At 33.0% G+C, this 21,312-nt stretch overlaps 2 protein-coding genes across 3 annotated transcripts; one reads left to right on the plus strand and one right to left on the minus strand.

The window, feature by feature from the left end:
* The first annotated feature begins 8,509 nt into the window (after positions 1-8,509).
* Positions 8,510-11,731, plus strand: LOC133782336 (cell division protein FtsZ homolog 1, chloroplastic). Its single transcript, XM_062221603.1, has 6 exons — positions 8,510-8,892; positions 9,387-9,486; positions 9,696-9,925; positions 10,105-10,272; positions 10,631-10,864; positions 11,242-11,731. Exons 1-6 carry the CDS (start codon positions 8,614-8,616, stop codon positions 11,506-11,508), a joined length of 1,278 nt encoding a protein of 425 aa, XP_062077587.1. The 5' UTR covers positions 8,510-8,613; the 3' UTR covers positions 11,509-11,731.
* A 108-nt stretch (positions 11,732-11,839) lies between these two features.
* On the minus strand, positions 11,840-16,349 carry LOC133782335 (transcription initiation factor TFIID subunit 6-like). Of its 2 annotated transcripts, none has more exons than XM_062221601.1 (13): positions 16,106-16,349; positions 15,805-15,965; positions 15,177-15,263; positions 14,656-14,757; positions 14,453-14,561; positions 14,123-14,226; positions 13,900-14,037; positions 13,696-13,791; positions 13,450-13,574; positions 13,035-13,167; positions 12,664-12,789; positions 12,443-12,554; positions 11,840-12,351 (listed from the first exon to the last, which is right to left on the minus strand). In XM_062221601.1, the coding sequence occupies exons 2-13, from the start codon at positions 15,928-15,930 to the stop codon at positions 11,996-11,998; spliced, it is 1,614 nt and encodes a 537-aa protein (XP_062077585.1). In that variant the 5' UTR covers positions 15,931-15,965; positions 16,106-16,349; the 3' UTR covers positions 11,840-11,995. The 2 variants fall into 2 exon arrangements, with proteins under 2 accessions (XP_062077585.1, XP_062077584.1); XM_062221600.1 differs by having other exon boundaries at positions 16,066-16,349.
* Positions 16,350-21,312: the final 4,963 nt, after the last annotated feature.

Raw genomic sequence — 21,312 nt, forward strand, 5'->3', positions numbered from 1 at the left:
TTACCAAACCCTGAGTCAAGCTTGTCTTTAATGGCGAGTGTACATACCCGGCCAGTCTTCAGGAACCCTTAAACCTTGGCAACTCTGATACCAAGTTGTAACACCCTCTTAATCCAGGACCATTACACTGTGTACTTAGAATTGTGTCAGACCTGCTAATCAGGTCATTTGGTTAAAACATTTAACTAAGGTTAATGACAAGGGTTAGGGTTAAAAATTTTGGTCAAAGAATCATTGACTTTTATTCCAAAAGTATTATATAGCATGGGATCCCAAAATATTACAACTCAACTGTTAAAAATGATAGATACATATCAAAAGTTACATCAGCCTGTCTAAGCGACAAAACAGGGCTATAATCCTAGTTCCTCTAAGAAAACCCCAGCCATGATGGTCGAGCAACCGTGTATTTACACACTGCCACCGAAGCTCTCTAACTCATGGCTAGTCAGGCCTTCCCTTTCTCTTACCTACACCACAAAGCACTCGTGAGCCGAGGCTCAGTAAGAAAACATTATGTACAACAACAAAGAATATAACTTTAGAATAACTATTCAACAATAATCAATAACATTAATTCATAGCTAGTATCATTTAAGTTCAATCACATGATCATTGGATCAACTTGGGGCCGCTGCCCTATTCAGTTGGCTTTTAAGCCACTCCCCGGGCCTATGCCCTAGCTATGTGACCATAGAGTCACCTGGGGCCTCGCCCTTAGCTTTGTCTCATTAGCCATAGAGCTAGCCCAACCCCCGTGGTTCACCATCGACCTTAGAGTCGATCAACATAATAGTACGTTGCTGGTTTAGGCCAATGCCTCTCGACCAGCACACAGCGCGCTTTTGCCGTCCTTGACTCATAAGTCAAGCCCTGACCTAGGATTACATATCTTACCTATAAGAAACAGATGTGGATAGGCACATCCCGACAATTAAGCACATATTCATGCTAGTCATATAATCCCATAAAATAACCATTTCCATAATACTAACATATTCATATAACGGGGCCACATGCCCTAGCCATAGAATTCATGTAACGAATATAAGCACTTAAGCATTTATCGACAAGCATTTAGAACAATAGCCTAACATAACAAACCTTGGGGCCCAAGCCCTAATCATATTAATATACAACAGACGAGCCAAGCCCTAATCACATACAACACGTTGTGGGTGCAGTTTTCTTACCTTAGGTCCAAGCAAGCGCAAATAAGAATGACCCTCGAGCACGATCCCGACTTTGAGCCCCTAGCGATACCCTAAGTCAAAACTATAAAATAGGATTCCATTAATATCGAGCGATCAAAGCCTTCCGGACCAAGTCCTAGCCTCTGGGGCCTCGGGTTCCATCAAACTGGGTAGTGGAAACAATCCTGAGCCCCTAAGGTTGAGTTCCCGTGCTCAAAATCTTCTTGGGGTCCAAAATCCCCCTAAGAGTCATGACCCTATGCCCTTATGCCGCAGCCCGCCTCCAACCAGAGGCTCAGCCTCCTCAACCAGCAGACACACGCCGCGACCCAGCCATGGTGGCGTTGCGGCCCGCCCTTGCAGCAAAGCCCACCTTGGCTCCCAATAATTCTAGAGGGTCGCGGCACACCAAGAACAGAGCTGCGACCCAACCCCTTTGAACCCAGAAAAACCTTCATTTTCAGCAGCCAAACCCCATCCAATTTAACCCAAAATCATCCCAATAACATAATTAAATCAATACAACAGCTCTGATATGTTCCCAACAGCAAAACCCAAAACTTAGTCCTAAAACCTCATCAAATCCTTACTTCAATCTTTGAACTTCAAAGGCTCAAAACACTTAAAAACCACCCAGAAAATTCCAGAATTAAATGGCCAAAATTCATAATTCAAAGCTTAGCTCACTAAAGATTGAATCCCCCAAATGCTACTGAATTAATCTCCAAGACTTTAGCTCCAATCCTTGTGTTTCTAGCCCAATTCCTCCTTAGCTTCAATGGTTAACTTGGAAAGTGTTCTTGAGAGAAAAGAGAGAGTGAATAGAGAGAGATAGTCGGTCTAGCCCCAAAGCTTCTAAGTGTTCTGCTGTTTTGTCTTTTGTTTAACTAAGCTTATCTAACTTAAGTTAATCCCAAGGCTCGGGGTACCAAAACGTCCCCAATGGCAAAATGGTAAATTTCCCTAACATTCCCTCCTAGACTCTCTAACTTCAAATATATCTCCAGTTATTTATTTCCATAACCCGATAACCCAATTAAATATCTAATACCCAAAATACCCCTTGACTCGCCCCGAGTCGGGTATCGGGTCCCATTGTGACGTTCCCGCTAGCTTGCTCCCTAGGATCGCCTCGTGTTGAGTAACCCAAATAAACCCACATAATAATGTGGTCTCTCACATATATGCACATAAATGTACAATTATGCCCGCAGCGGGGCAAATTACCAAAGTCACCCTTCTAATAAGAAGCAGGCCCACATGCATATTTAATACCCCTAAATATGTGCATTTAATCATATTGTCACATAATTCACATATTCACAATTAATATAGCAATTAAACACATAATTCCATATATTTCCATGTCGTCCCCCTAATCAAGGCCCTAAGCCTTATTAAGTAATTTTAGACATTCCACTGCATATAATGTAAGTGTTCTTATCATTATCTCTGTTTAAATTCAATTATAGAAACATGTTCTAGGTTGTCTTATATTAATTTGTTTAATATAAGCTTTACATGAAAATAATTAAGATCCTGTATAAGTTTTTCCAACACTTGGTTGATACCTTTCTTTGGTATAAAAGTGAGAAGAAATAGTGGAGGTTATGCCTTAAGTCAAGCTCACTTTTGTTGAGAAAGTGCTTAACAAGTTTAGTAATCTCAAAATCAAAGAGGCGGATACACCATTTGATTCAAGGTATAAAGCTTGAAAAAGAACAATGGTAGAGCGGTTTGTAAACTAAGAAGGTTTACTAGCAATCCAAGTATTATGCCTTGTGAAGGCTTGGAATAGAGATTTTGGACAATAATATTCTTATTGTGTATAAGCCTTAGAAGTTCCCCAAAGTTTGAAGATTCAAGTTGCTCAATACAAATGTTGTATCTCTATAACCCTAATCATGTATTTTATCATTCTATTGTGGATTCTATTGGGGTTTTATGCCCTAATTAAAACTCAATATCTTTGTATTCTCATTATCAATAAAATAATAGAAATCAATTTTGACTTGGTAAATCATTTTGCTCACATGTTTTTTTTGCATGATTATTTGTTTAATATAAACTTCTATTAAATCTGAGCATATAGCTAATCATATTTATAGTGACGTAATCACAGTGGAATATAAATGTGATTATATGTTCAAACATAAGTTAGTCCTAAGATTAGTCAGTGCACAGGATTTACACTGACTTTCCAATCTACGATATGATGTACTTACACATTGTAGTGTTATGTTCTTTCTAGAACATTAGCAAATTAGATAAGATCGGATGTATTTGTTACATCGGACATGACCGATATTGACAGTAGATAAGATACGTAAACATACCATTATTATCTATTCTAGACATATCATATAGTTGACCATAAGTCAATTCAATCTCAATTATGAGTGGTTAGTATTCTAACTAATTATATTATTTGAGTTCTTTGACTTGTTCGTTACCAGCTTACCCTATGGACAAGCCCATACTTACATCTTGGGAACACGGTAGTATAATTGATTGGGAATGTTAATTATAGATATGAACATCTATAGCTTCTGATGAAGAAGTAAAACGATGGTTTTCTTTTTGTTTGGTTTGAGGTGCTAAATGATAGAGATCTCATTTTAGTAATTAATATTAGTTTACTGAAATATTATTTACAATGAACTAAGTGTTTTAATGATAAAATACAATGAGGGGTAAAACGATATTTTAGTCACATCCCATTGTAGACCGTCTATAGAGGATTAAGTGATAATTATGGTTATAATAATGGATAACTAATAACGTATTTATATTGGTTATAGAGCATTCTATGAATTCAAGAGTGCAATTCTGAGTTTTTAGTGGAGTCACGGGGAATTAATAAGTTAGTAAATTTATGATAACTTATTGGAGCTCGATTTCATAGGTCCATGGTCCCCACAATGCCTTGGATGAAATCATCTAGATAGTCTCAATTAATTGATTTAAGGAAAAATACCAGTTTGGCACCCGTGTTTTGGTCGAATACTCGATCGGCCCTTGTGTTTTGTTAAATGACAAATCGGACCCTGTATTTTGTAAAACAGAATAAAATAGTACCCTGAGTCTGATTTTGGTCAACCAATTTTTAAATATGACTAAAATACACTAAACTTTTTTAATTAATGAATTAAAAAACAAATAAAAATAATAAAATAAGAAATTTTATTTTAGAAATAAAATTGTTTTATTTAAAAACTATATTCATTAAAACTTAAATATAATTAAAATAAACTTTCGCTAAAATCTCCTCCCTCCTTCTTCTTCTTCTTCTGGGCAGAACCCAAAGCCCAAAAATCCAATGTCCACGACATGAACATCAAGCACTGAGCATAACCCATTTCGATTCCGGCCATCCACAACTTTTTCCTCACCTCCTTCCTCGGCGCCTTTTGAATGGCGATCATGACCAGAGCCAACTTCCACGCCACGATGAGACTCATCACCATGGTGATCTTCACTGCTGAGGCAACTTGGACTAGGAGTGAGACCTGATCCGCCACGAAGGATTTCACCATGGATTCCTCGTTACTGAGGCGTGAGCACAACGCTTCACTCGAGTTCTTCTCCTGATCGAACCAAGCCGTTTCGAAGGTGGATCTTCTCCAGCATCTGTATCCAGATCCGCTTCGTCAACCGCTCCCCCATGAAATTCTAGTGCTGGAGGAGATTTAGAAGGATGGAGACGAGCGAGAGAAAGAAGAAGATCAGGGTGATGGGGAGGAGGAGGCTGGGTAATGGAGAATTTGAGTTTCATTCATAGTAGTCGAAGCTAGAGGCTAGAAGATCTGAGTTTGTGTGTATTCAAAATCTCTTTTTTTTTCTTTTTCTTTTGGTTGAAAAGATTGTTGTTGCATCTAGGCAGAAACAAAGATTGTTCTTTTGAATCTCATTTGGTTTATGAATCTGAGCAGAATTCATCGAACATAAATAAAGAACAGAAACAATGAACATGAACATCTTCACCTTGGCTTGCTCAAACAGATCTGAGTTTTGATTTTTTTTTTTAATTATTTGGGTAAAATTAGATTTGAGATATGAGATTTTGCATCTTTTGTGTTGTGATTTGGTTGTGATGAAGAAGAGATGAACACTAATAGATCTGGGTTTTTTTAATCTGAAATTTTGTGTTTTTTGTGTTGTTATTTGGTTGTGATAATGAGAAGATGAAAGAATGATAATTTTGGTTTTGTTTGATTTAGTTTTTGTTTTTTACTTTGTTTAATTTTTGTTTTAGTATTTTTTAGATAAATAGGTTTTAATTTTTTTAATTTAATTAAAAATATTAATGTTTTTTTATATTATTTTATTTTATTTTTATATGAAAATCTATTATTAATTCATTATTGATAAAACTCGAGGGCATTTTGGTCATATTTAAAAATTGGTTGACCAAAATCGGGCTCAGGGTACTATTTTGTTCTATTTTACAAAGTACGGGGTCTGATTTGTCATTTAACAAAACACAGGGGCCGATCGAGTATTTGACAAAAACACAGTAGCCAATCGAGTATTCAGCCAAAACACAGGGGTCAAACTGGTATTTTTGCTTTATTTAATTATTAATTAGAATTATCAAATTGACCAGGTCAATTTTAGATAGTTTCACAGAGTTATGCAATTTAGTAAAAAGAAGAGAGATTTTATGGCAAAATTATTAATTAAGACAAATTAGTGTCTAAATTAATAAATAAGTTTAAATCAAGGTTCAAATTATAAATAATTAATTTGATAAAGGATTTTAATAATTATTTAATTAATTAATCAATATAAAATAATACGGGCCTTGATTTTAAGTCCAACGGGCTTATAATCAAATGATAAATTTCACGGGCCTAAAGCCCATGATAATTTCAACCTAATGGATGTTATTAACTATTATTTTATTGATTTTTTAATTATATAAGTGACCTAATTGAGCTTTAAAAATGAATGTTAAGTGAGAGTTGAAAACAAATAATCAGATGATCAAAAGATCTATTCTTAATGCTTTAGGGTTTTAGACTCTCTCTACAACAAAAGTCATTTTTTAAGCCTCAATATTCTCTTCTCTTCTTCTCTCTGTATCTATCTCATGTCTTGATAATTGCCTACTCTAGTCTATGTGACTCTAAGGATACTATGGAAGGCTGTGAAGAAATTTGAAGATCGGTTCAGCTTCTTGGTGATACCCTGCGATAGAAATGATACAAGGGTTAGAGAAATTGAAGGAAATACTTATTCATTCTGCTGCACATAATGTAAGTGTTCTTATCATTATCTTTGTTTAAATTCAATTACAGAAACATGTTCTAAATTTTCTTATATTAATTTGTTTAATATATAATTTACATAAAAATAAATAAGATCATGTATAAGTTATTTCCAATAGTTTCATTATTAATATTGATGATTAAATGTATCTAAGTTTATCTTATCATCATTTAATAATTTAGTTTATTATATTCAAGATTAACATTAATATCATGAACATGTTTATTTGATTATCAAGATTAATATTCATACTTTGAATAAGGTTCTTACTTAACATTTAGAGTTTCAAATATTGAACTATTCTCATTATTAATTATTGATTTGCAAAGTATAAAGCCATATATTCCCAACAATTGTAGATTCCAACATTTACAAAACTAAATTAAAAAAATTAATAAGGACTAAAAATAGGTTTAAATTAACAAAAAAATATATAAATTTATTTTAAAATTAGAATAGTATACAATTTAGCACCTACCAATAGGGACATCTCTGTTTTCGGCACGTAGAGAAATTATAATCCAATTTTTTTATAGAGATTTTAGCATGACAACTTGCTAAACTATATGTGACTAGCAAATTGGTTCTTGAACTATAAAATGTAGCAATTAAGTCCTTGAACTTATCAAATAGTAGCAATTAGGTCCTTGTATATGGTTTTTTGGCTAATTTTTTTATGAAAAATATTATTAAAGTGGCTATATAAAAGGACAAAAACAAAATAATGAATTCTAGATCTCCAATTTTCCATTTTGACAATGTCATGTAATTTCTTTTTTTTTTTTTGTAAAAATTAGTCTTAACAATACATACTAGGGACTTAATTGCCACTATTTAATGAGTTCAATGACTTAATTGCTACATTTCATAATTCAGGGACTAATTTGCTAAATCACGAATAGTTCATGGGACTGTCATGCTAAAACTCATTTTTTATATAACGGTGTATATTATAATTATAGCAGGTATCCCACCAATTTTTTAAAAAAATTTGAATAATTTAAGATGCCAAAAACAGGATTCAAAGAGCCAATTGCACGCGTATTTTTTTAATATACGCATACAACTAACAATTTTGAACTTTAATTTTCGGTATTGTAAAATATTTAAAAAAATTTTAAAACGAGTGACTAATATCTCTTCTATATAATAAGTGTGTAGATAACATAAATTTTTTGTTTTACGGTTTTTTATTTTCTTAATGTTAATTTTAACGGAATATTCTTATATTTAACGGTAGTTTGTAAACACTTAAACTTAAATAAAATAAAATAAATAATTGAAATAAGATATGTTATAATGATAATTATTTATAAATAATAAATAATTAAATAAATTAAAATAGAATATTTTTCATATATTTTACAATAATAATTATTTTAAAATAATAAATAATTAAATAAGTTAAAATATGATATTTTTGAGATATTTTACCATGATAATTATTTAAAAATAATAAAATCATACGTTTTATAACTTAAATAAAATTTAATTAAACTTAAACTCATTTATTAGAATAATATCATATTAAACATATAATAAAATCTACTGTGAATTAGCAATAAATTGATTTTTTTGTTAAAAAAACTAGCAAGAAACTTAAATTTAAAATCTACGTATAATATTTAATATTACATTAAATATATAATATATAATCTATTGTTGTCACTCCCAAATTCGAAAACTAGAACAAATATAAACTTAAACAAAATTAAATAAATTATTTAATTAAAATAGGATATTTATTTTAAAATTTATATGATATTAATATAAATTTAATAAAATAATTAATAAATTTTATAAATAAAACTAAGCAAACATGCATATTACACGTTGTTTGTATCTAGTAACTATAATATATGTCATTATATAAAAAAATTAAATTATAATTTTTATATATAACGAAAACATGAATACCTGGAGTAAGTGCTAAATTGGCATACCAATTATAAAATTTACCTAAGAAAAATTCATAAAGAATGATAGAAATAATACTAATAAAGCTTTCTTTTTATCTTTATTTCCTTTATCATTTTTCCCCCTAAAACCCTAAAAAAAACCCATTTTGTAGCTCTAATCGTATGAAAGAAACCGAGTGAAAGGGAGTAAGGAAGTGAAGTCTGGTAAGGAAGAAAGGAAACCAAACGAGATGTCGACGCTTCAGCTCCGAAATCTGAACGAGCTTTTCTCGACGTCGTCGTCTCCAATTTCCACCCCGTTTCACTACCGGAAGCCATTCTCTTCTTCTCCAGCTCCCCAACGAACATGCGTTCCTCAGAGCAGCAGGCGAAGAACTACCCTCAAAAGACACCGTTTAGGTGTTGTAAGCTGTTCCTTTGCTCCAATGGAGACCGCCAAGATTAAGGTGGTTGGTGTTGGTGGGGGTGGTAACAATGCCGTAAATCGTATGATTGGTAGCGGTTTACAGGTTTGTTTTCCATTAGTTTCGTGGGTTCTTGCTCATATTTTGAAATTCTCTCCTTCACACACACATATTTGAACCATTTCTTTGAAACCGATGAGGGAATTGGCATGAGTTTTAGAATGTACTTCGAAATTTTAGTTTTTATTTTATAGTATAGGCGTTTGAAGTGTCAGAGATCGTTTCCTTGTGTTTGAGTGTCATTCTAATTCAGCACTCACTTTCATTTTGTTCCCTTTGTAATGGTTTTTAGTGATGCTTTTTTATTTTACTTTTTATACAAATTGAGTGAGTATTCTAAGTAATTTTCTAGTTAATTTGAGGAGGGGTTCTTGTTTAGGTTAATTGAATTATCTATTATAATAAGTTAGGAAAGCGACATAAAAATTGACTTTTTTTTTCGTTTCATTTTGAATAAATTGGCAGAGCCTCCTGTTTACGTACATTTAGTGGATCATTGATTAGTTTTATCTCTCTATTTGTTTTATTTTCGAGAATAGGGTGTCGACTTCTATGCCATAAACACAGATTCTCAAGCTCTATTGCAGTCTGCTGCTGAGAACCCACTTCAAATTGGAGAGCTTCTGACTCGTGGGCTAGGTCAGGAATTCTGGTGTAGCATTTTAGTTCCCAAAGAGATTTTTTTTTTTTTTGCTCTTTATGAATTCATGCTGGATATATGCAAAACATACATAATGAGTATATTAGTGCATTCTCTGTATTTAATAAATTTTAGTTTTGTGGTACAACAGGTCTTGGGTTGTTGTATTCAGTGTGAGTTCTTATTTTGCTCCTTGATTGAGTTGCAGGTACTGGTGGGAATCCACTTTTGGGAGAACAAGCTGCTGAGGAATCAAAAGAGGCCATTGCAAATGCCCTTAAGGGTTCAGATCTTGTGTTTATAACAGCTGGTATGGGTGGAGGTACAGGATCTGGTGCCGCCCCAGTTGTTGCTCAAATATCGAAAGAGGCTGGTTATTTGACTGTTGGTGTGGTTACCTACCCTTTCAGCTTTGAAGGGCGTAAAAGATCCATGCAGGCAGGTCTCAATTTGGTTTTTATTTAAAATGCCTCAAAAGTTGCATCACGTGTGCATGATAGTTTTAATGTAGACCAAACTGGAATCTCCTTTAGTAAATGCACACAAGTTTTATATACTGGTCTGTGTTTCTTATGCAAAAGAAGAATGTTTCAGTTTCATTTTATTCTCTTCTTCAGGCACTGGAGGCTATTGAGAAGTTGCAGAAAAATGTGGACACTCTTATAGTGATTCCCAATGACCGCCTACTTGCTATTTCAGATGAGCAGACACCTCTTCAGGATGCTTTCCTTCTTGCTGATGATGTTCTACGTCAAGGTGTACAAGGAATTTCAGATATAATCACAGTGAGTGCTTTTGTGAAACATCAAACTATGTTTCTTGTATTTTTTGACATTTCATGTTGGGTGTTTGAATTTATTTGGGACAAACTTGATTTCAACATTGGACATTTATATCCAATTGCGCAGAGCTTTCAACAGATTTTGTGAATCAGTTTGATGTATGAACATATGTCATAACTATATCACAATAACAGACTGAATTAGTTTGTATATTTCTCCCTTTCAAGCTAGGCTGTATTATCACTGTCCCTTGCCTCTCAGTTAAACTGTGCTGCTAGATGTTTTTTTATGCTTTATCCATACCTACATGTTTATGCTTCCATATTCAGAGAAAGTGTTATTTTCCTTTTTTTTTTTGCAGATTCCAGGACTAGTTAATGTGGATTTTGCAGATGTTAAGGCAGTTATGAAAGACTCTGGAACTGCAATGCTGGGGGTAGGAGTTTCCTCCAGCAAAAACCGTGCTGAAGAAGCTGCTGAACAAGCTACATTGGCTCCACTTATTGGGTCTTCAATTCAGTCAGCTACTGGTGTAGTGTACAATATTACAGGCGGAAGAGACATAACCCTGCAGGAAGTGAACAGAGTATCCCAGGTACTAGGATAATTAATTTAGATCTAACCATGATTTGTAACATCTCATTTTGACACTGTTTCTAATAATTTTGATAACTACAAAAAAGAATTCTATTGCAAAATATTTATATTAATATGCTGCATCTGAAAGCCTCTAGAAATTTGGCCTTATGCTGTGTTTAAGTCGAAGAAGTTATGTGACCCATCTAATTCTTCTATAGAATCCATTAATATGTTTTCTTGCTCTCTAGCTGTAGGCATTTCTTTGTTTGTTTTTTTTTTTTTGTTTTTTCAATGGCAGGCTTTTCTTGCAGTTTCTTTTTTGTTTTTTCTGTAGTAGGCTCTTCATTTGTAGTTTCTCAATTTCCCATCTGATGTTTGCTTATGCATCTTCAGGTTGTGACGAGCTTGGCAGATCCTTCTGCTAACATAATATTTGGAGCTGTTGTAGATGACCGATATAATGGTGAAATTCATGTGACTATTATCGCCACAGGCTTCTCACAGTCGTTTCAGAAGACCCTATTAACAGACCCCAGGGCAGCTAAACTAGTTGATAAAGTTGCAGGAGGCCAAGAGAGCAAGGGAACCCTTCCCCTCAATGCACTAACAGCGCCTTCGACTGTTCCATCAAGATCACCTCCACGAAAGCTTTTCTTTTAATTCCTTTTTATGATTCTCTTGCCCTTTTTTTCCCTGTGCTTTTTCAATGATAAATAGAGTCTTCTGATAATATTTTTCTGGATGGAAGTGCCAGTGTTTGGCTTCTCCAAAGTTTGTAATTAAGGTAACGAAAAGAGCAAATGTAGATCATTTGATGTAAGAAATGAAACTGCAACGAAACCAATGGTTTTAAAATATAAGTAAATTCTTCCAAGTTTCTTTCTCTCCAGTCTTCACGTTTAAAGAAATTAACATTGGTAGTTTTAGAGCACAAAGTTCAACAAGCGATGGGTTTTTTTATTATGCGTCAAGGTAACAATCCTTGGGGATATTATATTTTATGCCACTGAACTTCCACTCCGATAAATTATAGTTTCTCAAGTACATTAGTTTACGTATTCACATTTATAACCTACTATAATCCTCAAATACACGAGTTTAACATTAAAATGAACTATTCCAGTTTAACTGATAATTTACATATCCTTCACAAGAAGAATGATAACTCAGGTTTGGGAGTAAAGGAGAACACACTTTCACCAAAAATTTCAAACAATGACGCCAATAAATGACCTGCATCCATATCCTCTTTCCAAGCCTGAACAAGAGCAGAAGTCTTCGTCATTTGACCTCCCAACTCTCTCGCTGGCAAGTTTTCATTTGTTAATGGGCGAGACATTGATGATATAACACCCTGGGAAACCCCAATGCCAGTTGAAAATCCACCTCCTTGCATGTCAGTTTGCATGGAGTTCATCGCCATGGCCCCCATGCTTCCATCTGTGGCTATTTTCTTGAATGGCGGTTGCTGCATCAAGTTATCTGCACTTGCTTTGCGTTTATCTTAATTAAGAAAAAGAAGACAAGCATGAGGATGTGAAGAGAAGAAAGTAAAGATCTTATAGTAAAAAACAGATAAGTAGCAGTCATATACTTGTCATTACTGTTGCAATCTTCCCATTGCTCTTCAAAATGGGACGAGAAGATGGCGAAAAAATGCTGCGGAATTTTTTCAGCTTATTGTGCATGCATTGGCCAGCTGCACACTGGAAGGTTTACAACTTTATTAGTTGACAGTTCAATGAGACATTTCAAAAGCAAACATTGAATATATACTAAAATTAGAGTTGGAATCAGAACGAAAATGGAGTTCACCAGCAAGGCTCCATATACACGCCAAGCTTCATGCCTCTTCATCTCGTCCTTTTGCTTCTCGAGTAGCATTTCTGGTTCAAGAAGCTGCATGTATGGCTTGAGATTTGGTAGAACAAGCAGTCGAACCTGTACAAAGTTGGAAAGCATTAAAAATTGCACACTAACCACACTCTAAAGCATTAAGCTTATCGAAATACAATATAAGACAAAAGATGAAATACAGCTGCTTATATGTTATAATTAAACATTTTTAGAGTTACAGGCAGAATGCTGTAGTGAAACAGCCGCCACATACAAAAAGGATTTCAGTAAAACTTTGCATGGTCAGATTTTACAATAATACATTTTTAATATGTTCATAGAAACAATACCACACTCGGACCAAGTGCTGCTAGACCTTGGATAGCTCCATATTGCTGAGGTAATGCTTTTGTTGGGTCCAGGAAAGCATGAAGCAAAGTTCTAGTCACGCGCGGCAGCAGATTGTGATAAACATGCCCGAATCTGTAAGAAGAACGAATGAAATACTATCATCACATAGTTATAGGAAACAAAAGTTAACGGCTATGATATATACTGAAGCAAACATTCAATTTTAGAAGACAATAATAAAATAAAATTCTAAGATACTTATTGTAATTGAAAATCTCATACATCTGAAAATATAATTTATGGCAGATTTATTTATTAAGCATAAAAATAAAAAGAATTATGTTTCATTGTAAATTCAGAAGTTAAGAACTTGTAATCAGTCACTATTCACCAAACCCAAATGAAAAGTTTGACCTTTTGCATATTGAAGCAATCACGTTTGCAGCAAAGTTTCTCAGATGCCAATGATTGTCAGAAACCCTATTCCCAAGTCTTTTCGCAACAAGGCATGTGATAACAGATGGCATCAACTGGTGAAGCTGAAAATTAAAATCAAGTGCTCATTTTTTTAGAGTAAGCAAATAACTCAGCATTGGCAATCAATGATTTCTAATCTAGGCACCCTAACAGTCAAATAAAAAAAACAATGAAGCTGCTTACATAGGGTTCTATATGTATATTTGGATTTTGAAGAAGACTTCCGGCAAGATGCATCAAAGCAAATAGGAGAGAAAAATTGTTCATATTTTGTGTAACCTGAAGATGATTATATTAAAACGGCATCAGAAATGAGCAACAATAAAGACACCAAGAATACGTTGAAATTAACTTTGTCAAAAATACAACATGCATTATCATGCATACCTTATCAGCAATAAAGTAAATGAAATAAGGAACTAAAGGGTGAAGTCCTGAGTCTGTTGCCAAGCTGATCAACACTTCTTTAAAAATGGTGGAGCCAGGCCTGTTCGCTGTAAGCTCTGTGACCTTATCAAAGTAAAGCTGCATAGGCAACCAAGAACATATTTGACAAATTAGTCATGAATTGAAAATATTAAGAGGAAACACAAAACAAAGGCTAATGTACCTGAAGTTCCCTAGAGAGAACATGTTTAATAGGTAATTTTATGTCAATAGAAAGTCCATCTTCTTTACTCTCAGATTTTTTGCCATCAGAGGATGCTGCATGTGCTATAAATAAAAGATAAATAATATCAGATCCAATATATACCTTCTGATAAAGTGATTTTTCATCACATGTTTAGAATAATAAAACAACAGGATGAAGATTCAAAAGTACCATAGGTGGTATACAAAAAACAAAGAGACCGTATCAAGTGAAATGACACGACAAAGGACTTTGTGAAGATCAGACCATTAGAGGGAAACTGAAACTAGGGCAAAAGTTACAACATACATTCAACAGGAGCGTTTTCAGGAATTGCAGGCTGAACGCCTTCAATTGCCAGCCAATGAGCATTAACAGATACATCTAGTGGTGCTTTTGGTAAAGGTGCATCAATTACCTGCATTACTTAGGAAATATTAATATTGGATCTTAAACAATGAAAGTACTTGACAAAATATATATTTATACTAATTTCATTAATGACTTATTACATCTTTAAACTCCACATCCTTGTTATCAATGAAGAATAAACCCTTGTGTCCAGCAGCTCTCTTGAACCGTAGATGATCACCTGAAGCAAAACCGTATATTGGCTAGGGTAGCACCAAAAAACAAAAGTTAAGAGACAACAAAAAACCTAACTTCGAAGAAACACATCAACACAATATGAACAATACAAAAATGTGGAAGAATTTCTGTGCTGTTAAACATACAAATAAGTCTAACAAGACAACTTTTAAAACAACACAAGTAGTTTTACAACAGGTCTTCAATCTTCATGAATATTCGATCATAGTACAACATACAGAGTCTAATCCTGCACTTACACTTAATCACTTATGAAATATTTTCTTCAAGAAAAAAAGAGCAAGATAAATTGTAAGTATAAAATATTCAAGCTTCTCTGAAATACATACAATGGCACAAGTTTCTACAATGAAAGCAAGTTAATGATGGTTGGGATTGAATGAACACCACAAAACATCAGCATCTACATAACAATATGGTTTACCTCCACATGTCTTAACTTGAGTGCACCATCCACATCCTCGGTAGTAAGAGTAGTGCGTCTCGAGTGGCGCATGCATTTAATTGCCTCCTGCAGATTGAAAGTGAGAAGCAATATGGTTGATATCTTTTGGCTGTTTAAAAAACACATCCGTCCTAGCTTTTAAAGAATAGATGAATGAAACCCACAACTTTTATCTCCCTTATGACGTTGACACGTTCACCCAAACTATTCTAAGCTCGTTGGTATACATACAATAACAGCATAGCCAATCTCTAAACTTGTAACAATATCAATTTCAGGGATGGTTTTGAATGTTAAAAACAAAAACAACATTCTTTGTATTCAAAACCCTTGGACTTGGAAACTGAACTAAAGATAGCTCTTGCATAATGGGATATGTGACAATTATCTTACCTACTATTACAAGTGTTTAGCTTTAATGATAGGAGATCATAGGAAAAAACTAGGAACAACATTAAGGAAATCACACTCTGAAACTCAAATTACTTGGGTCTGTCCAACTCAAACTTGGCAAGTAAACTAAAGCTAGCTCTTGTAGACAACTACATCACATGCCCTTACAACAATTATGAAAATTAGAATTAAATGTGATTAAACTCAAGCATACCTGCATGATCTCACGGACACGGTACTCAACATCAGGAGCCAGAGCCAGGGCCACATCTGGGGACAAATTAGTAATGCCAATGCTTTGAGCAATAACCTCAATTGCTTCCTTTGGCACAAGGCTCATCTTTGTGTTTCGTTTCCACTTTTTGGATCCAAATTCTGAAAGTTTATTCCCAAAAAATAATAAGTGCCCTAAAATTTAAAATCTTAAACTTCACGTTTTCTAACTGGATTTTTTATTTTTTACTTGTTTCCTTACTTTCAAGGAACACTGCTAGCTATAAAGTCGTTGCTCTCACCGACGCCGGACGGAGTAGGTCTATCATATTATTCGAAACTGACTAACGACGAGAGAGAGAGAGAGTGCGAGCAAACGGTGACTATTCGTGGGTTTTACGGCAGCAACTTGTGGGGCAATTCAAGTGGGCGGAGAATTGGATTCGGGGGTTTCGAGAGCTGAGCTTGCCGGATTGAGCGGCGTTGGCCGTGGGTGAGATATATATACGTGGAATATGAATTTGGTTAACATAGAATAAATAATGCACAACATTCTAATTATCAAATTATACCATTCATATTTAAACGAAGGCTACAAAATTAAGTCTATATTCAATTTTCATATTTCACATTAAAAAAATTTATTGAAAAAATTTGTGTGTTTGTTTTGGTTGCGGTGTGTTTTGTAAAATTTTTGTTTTTGAATTATTTAAACATCAAATGGAAATATTATTTTTATTTTAGTTTCTTTATTTGAAAAAAATAAAAATGGTAACTATTTTTGTTTTTTTGTTTTTAAAAATAATAAATAATAAATGCTTTTGATAATTTTTATTTTTAATTTTTGTTTAATAATATAAAATGAGATGTTAATTTGAAGAAAAAAAAAAACAAAAAAGTCGAAAATAATTTAAAAAAATTTTGAAAGTGAAAAATTATATTTTCAAAATTTAATGAATTTTAATTAAAATTTTAAAAAATAATAAATAAAAATAAAGTAATAAATATTGATTTATGTTTAATTGTTAAATTCTTAATTAATTAAATAAAAAATAATTTTTAAATTGTTACCAAACAACATAGTTGTTTATTTTAATTGAACATTCTAAATATTTAACATAATATATTTTTAAAATTAACTAAAAATAGATATTTATTAATTATATTAATATAAATTCAAATATTATAAAATATATTAGTATAATAATATTTAATATAAAACTATATATATAATGACTATATTAATATAAATTCAAATTCAAATGTTATAAAATAACATTATTATAATAATTTATAATACAAGACTAAATATTTAATAATTATATTAATATAAATTTAAATATTATAAAATATTATTATGATTATATATAATCCTAATTTTTACTAATTATATTAATATGAATTCAAATATTATAAAATATTATTATTATAATAATATTTAATACAAAATTAGACATTTAATACTTATATTAATATAAATTTAAATATTATAAAATATCATTTTAATAATAATATATAATACATAATCTTAATTTTTATTAAAAAAATTATCTAAATATATATATTTTTTAAAAATCATAAAAAATATTTTGGCTTAATTTTTCATTTAATATGTTTATGTCAATTTTTTCTATATAATATTATTTATTTATTTGAAATTTATATGACAATGATACATATTTAATAAAAATAATTAATATATAAATTCTATAAATAAAACTAATCAAACGTGTTTCACGTTGTTGGTATTTAATATAGCATAAATATTTGTAGTTTTCCATTAAAAAATACCCAAAATTATGTTTTAGGTGTAATCAGACTCACATGTGACGCTACTATTGACCCAATTGTTGACGCGGTTCTTCGCCAACAGGTAATTAAGAGAAGAAGAGAAAGGGATTAGTACTGAAAGTAGAACCGTCACAGATATGAAATCTTAGAGAATGAACTAGGTGACTCAAGACACGTTTTTTAAGTAGTTCAAAGGTTAAAATCCTTCTACTCCACTAGTCAATATTATTCATATATTCTGGGTATTTGGTTTACAAAGTATATGGCTCTCCAGAGACTATTTTTCTCAACCTCTATCAACTCCCAGGGTCCCCATATTTATAGGAGAAGGCACCTGGAAGTTGGTAGGGAGGTCATCCCGTGACCTTACCATTTGTCATATCAACTATGTGACATTTATGATTAATTCCTAAACCTGACACATAAGTGTGGTCTAATCAGTATGTAAGGAGATAATGGGCCGCACGGCCCAACCCAGCCGTGGGTGTCTGAATGCGCACGTTCTTGCTGCGTGTCCGAGAAGTCAGGGGGATATCGGACACGTGATGTCAGATATATGCACGTTTATCTTGCGTGTGTTGACTTTACAAAGGGTCAGAGATCCATGGCCAGCTCGTACCACGAGCTGCTTCCCTGAACCGACCTTCAGCCTTCAGGCCTTCTGATGCCTTCCTCCAGTCTTGGGGGCCCTTGGCGAGCCTTTGAGGATCCCTCGAGCTAAGAAGGTACGATCTGGAAACAGGTTCTCCGGCCTGGGGGAGTCCTCGGACTAAACCATGATTAGTCCGAGGCTCGACCTGCTAATCAGCCCGTGGGAAAACCAGGGCGTACACCAATAATAATTGATTTTAAAATAAGAAAAACTAATAAAAATATATTTAATTAATAAAAATTAAATTAATTAACATAAAATCAATTAATAAGTTTTTATTTTTTATATTTAAAAAATAAATATATACCTTTAACAAAAAGAATTAAAATAAAATTTGAATTTTTAATTATTTTTTTCTTCTCTTCTTCTTCTTCTTCATTTTCCTTTTTTTTTTTTTTTTCTGTCACTAAATTCAAAATCGGATACTCATTCGAATAGAAGAAACCATTCTCTATCACTAAACTTTTATGTAATGCAACACAAATAACATGTGGTAAGGATTTCATGTGGTTCGACTAAGAAATTGTATACGTTCACGAGTCACTTTTATTGCTTTGGACTTACAAAAAATCAGAGATTGAGTGATCATTGAGGTTTCCATGTGAGCTTTGAGGTTACAATCTAATAGAGTAACAATATAGTGAAATGTTTGTCATCTTTACATCGTGGTTATTATACCCATAATTCACGTGGGATAATTAAGGAGAAGAAACAACATCTATATGAACAAACATGGTGAGAGCAAAAAGCCTAGCTCGTGGAGGGGAGATCGTTCAAGTAAAAGTACAATGGATCATGCTCAAAGCGTGTTTTAATGAATAGTGAAGAGGTGCTTAAACACAAGTGAGACTTTGTGATTGAGTGTAGTGACAGAGAATGTTTTCTTCTATTCTAATGGGTATTTGATTTTGAGTTTAGTGAAATGAAATAGAAAGGAGAAAATATCATTTTGGCCCTTATAATTTTCTCGAATATGCAATTGGCTTCCATGTTTTGTTTAATAACAATTCAGATCTCGTGTTTTACAAAATGGATCAAAACAGTACCCTAGACCTGGTTTTTGTTAAAAAAAATTTAATTATAAGATCAATTCTTAGGTCGTTGGAGATGAGATAAGTTCACAGTAGCATAGAAAGTGGTTGATGAGTTAGGGATGGAATATTATATTCGAAAATATTTTGACCAAAACTAGGTCTAGGGTAATATTTTTTTTATCTATTTTGTAAAACATAAGGCCCGAATTGTGATTTAACAAAACATAAGGGTCAATTGCGTATTCGAGAAAAATACAGGAGCCAAACTTGTATTTTACCAATAAAAAATTAAAAACAAATTGAAAAAAAAAAAAAAGGTAAAGACAAGAATAAGAGAGGGAGAAAAAAAAGGAACTAAAAAAAAGATTTTATTTTAATTTGTTTAAAATATACATTTTTTTTTTGTTTTAAATATAAAAGTTAAAAACTTATCAATTGATTTTATGTTTGTTGACCCTTGATTTAGTCAACGACACAGACTCACTAAAAACGATAAGAATTAATAAACTGAATGTAAGAACTAAAATGACACAGATATTTTATAGTTGTTTGGCCCTAGAGATGGTAATAACCTATGTCCACTTAGTGATTTTATTGATGTAAATTCTTAAACTTGCAATCAGCAAACTAGGGTTCACTAAGTTTCATAAGCTCCAAAGTGGAATACAAAATCGTGTATAAAAACACTTGTTCTCTCTGACTACCAATTCTTGCATATCCTTAAATGAATCCCACAAGTCCTATTTATAGGCTCTAGGATGTACATATGGGCCTATGAGTCGTCCTATACTTGTGCTACAATCATATTTAAATAATAACAGAAATAATGATATTTACATATAAAGAGAATCAAATATCCTAGAAATATCTAACTCATAACTGTTGACCCTGATTTTGGTCAACGACACGGAGTCTAGAAAACGACAGAAAAGTAATATAGAGCTTGAGAAAATGATCTAATGGAAAAATAAAGAACACAGAGAATTATAGTGGTTCGGCCCCAGTGATTGGTAATAACCTACGTCCACTTGACACTATTCTTAGTATTGAGCTTCAAAGGTGTGATAAAAGAACTAGGGTTACTGAGTTTCACAGACCTTAGAAGAAGAAAACAATACAACGATGGATAATAGTAATATAATTCCAAAAAGAAAAAGATCGATCCCCCTCCTTGAGCTATTTCTTGAGTATTTATAGGCTCATAAAGAGTTACATGAATTAGGAAATAATATATATCCTTAATAAATGGATCTGTAGGTCATAATGAAGAGATATTCTCAGATATCATCACAACTGTACAGATCTTTACGTAAATGAACGGAGTATACGACCAGTCTGGTCTTATATAAAACATGATATTTCCATGTGGAAATAATCCTGGTCGATAGGCGAGCAATATCTGTACCACGTGTTGAAAATTCTTGCCACGTCATCAACAACTGTTTTTTGGATAAACATTTGCCCCCCAAGTTTATTTATTGCGACCAACAATAAGTAAACTTAGAAGACTAACTTTTCGTATGCCCCACGAAATCTGTCAAAGCCTCTCGTGCGTTCTTGAAAACTGTGACCTAATCACATCCAATCATGCCTTTTCAGTTTTCAAGAAACCTTTCCGACGGCTGTTACACTCCCCCATGCCTTGAAAAAGGTAACTCATGATTACCCTTTTTTGACACACCTCAACTTCTATAAATAATCCCCACATTCTTCTTTTAACTCTTTACACGCCATCTCTTTGCCAAGAACTCTCAAGAACTATTTCAAAACCTGGAACTTCAAAGGTCTTCAGTCGCTTTGCTAAGGGTCCTTCGCTTGCAAACCCAAATTCATTCCTTTTCAGAATCTTCAATCTTTATCCAGGTAAATTTCTTCAACGTTTAAACCCTTTGAGATGCCATGCATACTGTTTCTGTGCTCTGAAATTTTTTATGTTCTTAGGTAGAAATTTGTGAAGATTTTGTATATACCATTTGATGCTTGATAGGGTAGTGTAGTTTTGCTCTGTAGAGGTTAAGAATCAGTTTGATAG

Source organism: Humulus lupulus, chromosome 6, assembly GCF_963169125.1.
Source record: "Humulus lupulus chromosome 6, drHumLupu1.1, whole genome shotgun sequence".
In the NCBI taxonomy this organism is placed as follows: domain Eukaryota; kingdom Viridiplantae; phylum Streptophyta; class Magnoliopsida; order Rosales; family Cannabaceae; genus Humulus; species Humulus lupulus.

What these genes read in the sequence shown, in the direction of transcription:
- LOC133782336 (XM_062221603.1), top strand. Translation starts at nt 8,614, where the DNA reads ATGTCGACGCTTCAGCTCCGAAATCTGAACGAGCTTTTCTCGACGTCG. An exon ending in GAATTTCAGATATAATCACA is followed by an intron (nt 10,273 to 10,630) that starts GTGAGTGCTTTT and finishes TTTTTTTTGCAG; the next exon opens with ATTCCAGGACTAGTTAATGT. An exon ending in AAGTGAACAGAGTATCCCAG is followed by an intron (nt 10,865 to 11,241) that starts GTACTAGGATAA and finishes ATGCATCTTCAG; the next exon opens with GTTGTGACGAGCTTGGCAGA.
- LOC133782335 (XM_062221601.1), bottom strand. Translation starts at nt 15,930, where the DNA reads ATGAGCCTTGTGCCAAAGGAAGCAATTGAGGTTATTGCTCAAAGCATT. An exon ending in TCAAGTTAAGACATGTGGAG is followed by an intron (nt 14,758 to 15,176) that starts GTAAACCATATT and finishes GTGCTACCCTAG; the next exon opens with CCAATATACGGTTTTGCTTC. An exon ending in ATATACATATAGAACCCTAT is followed by an intron (nt 13,575 to 13,695) that starts GTAAGCAGCTTC and finishes TTTAATTTTCAG; the next exon opens with CTTCACCAGTTGATGCCATC.